The 4,604-nt window shown below is 38.2% G+C and overlaps 2 protein-coding genes across 2 annotated transcripts; both read right to left on the bottom strand.

The window, feature by feature from the left end:
* LOC104765651 (protein C2-DOMAIN ABA-RELATED 4) lies at positions 369-1,714 on the bottom strand. Its single transcript, XM_010489406.2, has 3 exons — positions 1,231-1,714; positions 1,023-1,118; positions 369-919 (listed from the first exon to the last, which is right to left on the bottom strand). Exons 1-3 carry the CDS (start codon positions 1,375-1,377, stop codon positions 629-631), a joined length of 534 nt encoding a protein of 177 aa, XP_010487708.1. The 5' UTR covers positions 1,378-1,714; the 3' UTR covers positions 369-628.
* LOC109131047 (outer envelope protein 64, chloroplastic-like) lies at positions 1,832-4,333 on the bottom strand. Its single transcript, XM_019241512.1, has 10 exons — positions 4,168-4,333; positions 3,804-3,986; positions 3,581-3,719; positions 3,331-3,499; positions 3,091-3,225; positions 2,729-2,929; positions 2,510-2,637; positions 2,370-2,421; positions 2,193-2,262; positions 1,832-2,098 (listed from the first exon to the last, which is right to left on the bottom strand). Exons 3-10 carry the CDS (start codon positions 3,595-3,597, stop codon positions 2,016-2,018), a joined length of 855 nt encoding a protein of 284 aa, XP_019097057.1. The 5' UTR covers positions 3,598-3,719; positions 3,804-3,986; positions 4,168-4,333; the 3' UTR covers positions 1,832-2,015.

The following is a 4,604-nucleotide window of genomic DNA, read 5'->3' as shown; positions in this document are numbered from 1 at the left end:
ACAGTTGCTTTGGTTCATCAAGCAACCGTTTATTTTACACTTAAATCTCCAACATTTAATATATAACATGATTTCCTCACAAATTTACCCTACACACAAGGGTTGTGTAATGAGACGATTACCGTTTAACTTTGACTTTTTCAAAACCTTTTGATCACGTTTGTTTTAAAATTTTATCTATAAACACTACATGAGTTGTGTGTTTATGAATACGAAAACACTACATGACTACATGATGAGTTGTGTTTTGTGAAAACGAAAACACTACATGAGTTGTGTGTTAAAACAATCAAACATTCACAACTTTATGGAACAATAAACAAATGGATATATAAGATAATTTATATATTTGCATGTTAATTAAAGCCTTAAGGCATTGCTAACCCGAAATATACATCCACAACCACGACTCGACTTGGACTCGGTCACCATATGGGAACAATACTTTCCCCTCAACGTTCTTAATCCTTATATCCCTCATGGATTAATACGCGTTTCTAATTCTCTATCCTTTAAGATCCAATTACTTGTTTCACCCCCACTTTAATTATGTTCTTGTTTTTGATTTTGTGGTTTTAAATTATTTTTTTTAATAAAAAACCTCAAAATAACGGTAAAAAAAAACGACTCATAGACCCTTGGAGCCAGGAAGGTCAATCCACTGAAGCTGAGCCTCGACCTCTCCGCATTCCACGTGTCGCAATCTGAGAACAAGATCTTGGACGAGCTTACCGTCAACCCAAGTGACTTGAGACTGCTCAGCTAGACAGTTGTGACGACTGGGCTGAACCGTGGTAACAATGGTTCCACTAGGAAGTCCATCGAGTTGCATCCTCAAAGCCTGAATATACGGCTTTATCTCGAACTCAGCATCACCCATCTTGTCGTCTTTGCTAAACATGTCGTGATCGTACACCGTCTACATATAACATATTGTATACTAGTTTTTATCAATATAAAACAAACACCATACGATTTATAAAAGTAACTAATACATGGTTTAGAATGTACGTAAGAAATACCAAGAGGACGTTAAGATTGGAGTCTGTAACGGAGAGAGTCAGATCTTCATTCCATTCTGGATTTACATCTTTGTTGATAACACGAGTCTTTAATTTCTGCAACACAAAAAAAGTTAGAAAGTTATAAGAATGTTTTCGATGTATGAATGTGAGCAAAAAATTTGGTTATATTATATTGAGAAATTGTAATATTGATGATTGGATTAACCTGTTTGCCCATTTTGACGACGACATAAGGATCGCTGCTGCTGATATCACGGACGGCTAGGTTGACGCCACGTTTGATGCGGATTCTAAGAAGTCCCAAGAGATCGTCCATTAGTGAGCTTCTCCTCGCCGGACAGGCCATTGTCATTTCCTTTTATTATTTCTCCCGATGATCTTCTTTCTTACTCACTTTTCAACGGATTTTTTTTCTTAATATTTTTTTTTATATTTAAGGCTGCAACAACTTAATAGGCAAACGACACATTAGTTTAGTTCTCAGGGAAAAAGCACAACCGAGATAAAGGGTTTTCAAAATCTTTCTGAAACTTTATGTAAAATAAAAAAACGAATCAACTCACCCGTGAATGATGATTCAAATGTGTCTCTTCAGTTTCTTCGTCGAGTTTTGTTTCGTTTAAATTTTCATCGCTAAAGATTAGGGCAAGTCTCTTTGCTAAAGATAACGTACGAGAAAAGAAACTGATAAAGAGAAGCTTATTTGAGGTTGACTAGAAGTCGACCGGGATTTCCGGTATCTAGTGTTTAGGATTAACATTAGTTTTTTTAATACCCAATTTAGGAGAACGTTAAAATAAACAGTATAGAAAATATAATTTCCATTTCCGGCGAAGACTTGCAAAAGGTATCTACTAGATAAGAATGCCTAAATATCAGGCGCAAAAGAGAAGCGTAACAAAATTGGCCTATACTCTTGGGAGAAAATTCTAAGGAACAAACCGTTTTCTTTTCTCAATAATCGGTGAGCCACGGACAAAAGAAGCTCTCTCACGGGAATACTTTTCTCAGTCTCTCTGCTGATAGAGCCGCTCGTTTGTTGTTTGGTTCCAGCACAAGTGCGTATCTGAAATCTGCAGTTTTTAAAGAAAACAGACAAAAAGATAAATCTTTTGAGTGTTATTTTGCCAAATTTTTAAAAGGCTAAAGCCAATTTGATTCTGTTACCTTCTATGGCTCCCTTGTAATCGCTTAACATTTCTCTTGCGGTTCCTCTTCGTAAATACGCTTTGACGTTCTGAAAGAAAAGTCCAAAAACCCATCTTTGTGTTAGAGTGTTCTTACAAACCAAAAGAGTGTTATATTACAAGAGAAACCTGCTTCTGTGTGTTTAAAGGAAGTTACCTTCTTGTCGAGGGTGATTGCTTTGGTACAGTCTTCTTCGGCTTGAAGAAAGCTGTATGTAAATGATTTGTCAAGGCAATCTCGTCATATGGAAAGATAGCTCACTAAAAAAGGTTTCTAAGGATCTGAAAAACATTTACCCTCCAACTTCAAGATATGCAGCAGCTCTGTTACTGTAATAGGTAGCAGTCTTGTCACTTAGCTTTATAGCTTCCGAGTATAGACCAATAGCTTTCTGCCAATGTTTCTCTTTGAATGCTTGGTTACCCTGGTTTACATAACCACGGGACAAAGAACAGATTAGATTAAGGAGGAAATCGCCACTGAGAAGATGAGGCCTGCAATGGAAATTAATTGACCTTCTCTTTCGCAATCTCGGCTAACTCTTCTTGCGTGATAGTCTTTTTAGAAGATTTGGGATCAGCAACAATGCTCGAGTACTCTTGCAAAGATGCATACATTGTCCGCACCGTATCTAGTAAAAAGCGGTCACCACCGTGTCTTGCTATGAAAGAAACTGAAACAGGGCACTTTTCATGATGTCCGAGCGGCACAGTCACCTGAATATCAGCATGATAAATTGTAAGACACATACACTGTGGACTGGGTTTGCTAATGCTGACAGGTCAGTGGTTGCTTTTGATATGTGTGAGGGCACAGAGGTCATACTGACATCATTTTTACTACCATGGCAGGTAAGAGAGAAAGAGAGAGGTTTAACCTGACAACATCCTGATATGCTAGCAATGCTAAGCAGACTTGAAGCTCGATTTTGATAGTCTTCAGAGGTTATCTCTTTGCTACCAAGTTTTGGAGGAACAGATGGCATTGTTGGAACAACCAGAATGCCATCATCCTTGACGCATAATGTTACAGTGTGGGGAACAAAAGAGAGATCAGTAAAGACACATATAAACTAATTGGCTCAAGTTGTGGACATCAAATGGAAGAGCAGGAATACCTTGAGAAGTGAACCAATAGCCACTCGAATCTCGTTTCTGATTGCATTCAAGTTCTCAATTTCTTCACTGGTTAGTTCTGGGTTCTCACAAATTTGGGACGAAATCACAGGATCAATAGCTGGCTTCACTGTGTTGATCCAATCCCCATGATTTTGAAGAAACTCGTGCCTACAATACATGCCAAGATTGTTTTAGAGTTCAAAATCAAGATTCACTCATCCTCTGTTGGTGAATAAACAATCGGCAAACCTTTGAAGAAGCTGCATCACATTCGCTAGTAGTCTTGATGTTGGGACCTTATCAACGGCTTTTGTCCTAGCAAACTCTTTCAAGCTAGGAACTTTAGTTTCAATATAGTTCTCGAAGTTCTGATGCTTCAGCAATTGTCCTAAATATGAAACAAAGGATAATGCTGTTATAATCGGAATATGCAACAGAGACGGGGTATCATCAGGAAGAGCAAAGGACATACTTCCAAAAAGCTTTTCAGCTGATTTGATCACCACCTGGGTAATCCGGTCCACGGGGATCTTTAACAGCTGAAAACAGTCATCGGCTAGTATGATTTGCCTTGGATTCCGTTGTGTGGCAAATGGAAGTTGCAAGAGTACATGGCCAACACGATGTAGGGTGATTGGATCGCGGGCAAACCATCCTGAAGCCAATATCTATTGATAAGAATCGACATAATGCTCATATAATGGTGCAAAGTATAAAATAGTCATATGAACGAAGCCATCTTGCGTTATGAGTATATAGCCATCAAAACCTAGCCTATATAAGATCCAAATCATTCCACCACAAAAAGTATTATTCAAAGATTTATATGTCCATACCAACAGAGTCAAGACTTGAAGATACTGGTATGATTCCTGTATTTGAAATAGCCCCATGAGAAGATTTGAATCCAAGAACGCCACAGTATCCTGCAGGCACTCTTACCCCGCCAGCTGTGTCGATGCCTGCAATGGTACAAGTATTCAAAATTATATTCTTAAGTAATTAAACCAGAACCAACCATTAAGGTTAAGATTTTAGAGAATTATGGGACGAGCCAGTGACAGACTACCATGTAAATCCGTATGCTCCTATCTTACTATAGCGCCATAAGAGTCTAAATCAAGCAAACATATAAGAGGTCAAAAAAGTTCACGAGCTCTTAGATAGCCTAGACAGAAATGTTGGGGTGTGGTTCTCTCTTTTGGGATTTATCCCATTTCTACTGTAACTTGAAGTTTATAGGAGAGCATGTTTTGGTTCAGTGATTCTTACA

Source organism: Camelina sativa, chromosome 19 (genome assembly GCF_000633955.1).
Source record: "Camelina sativa cultivar DH55 chromosome 19, Cs, whole genome shotgun sequence".
NCBI lineage: Eukaryota > Viridiplantae > Streptophyta > Magnoliopsida > Brassicales > Brassicaceae > Camelina > Camelina sativa.
This window is presented reverse-complemented; position numbering and strand designations above follow the sequence as displayed.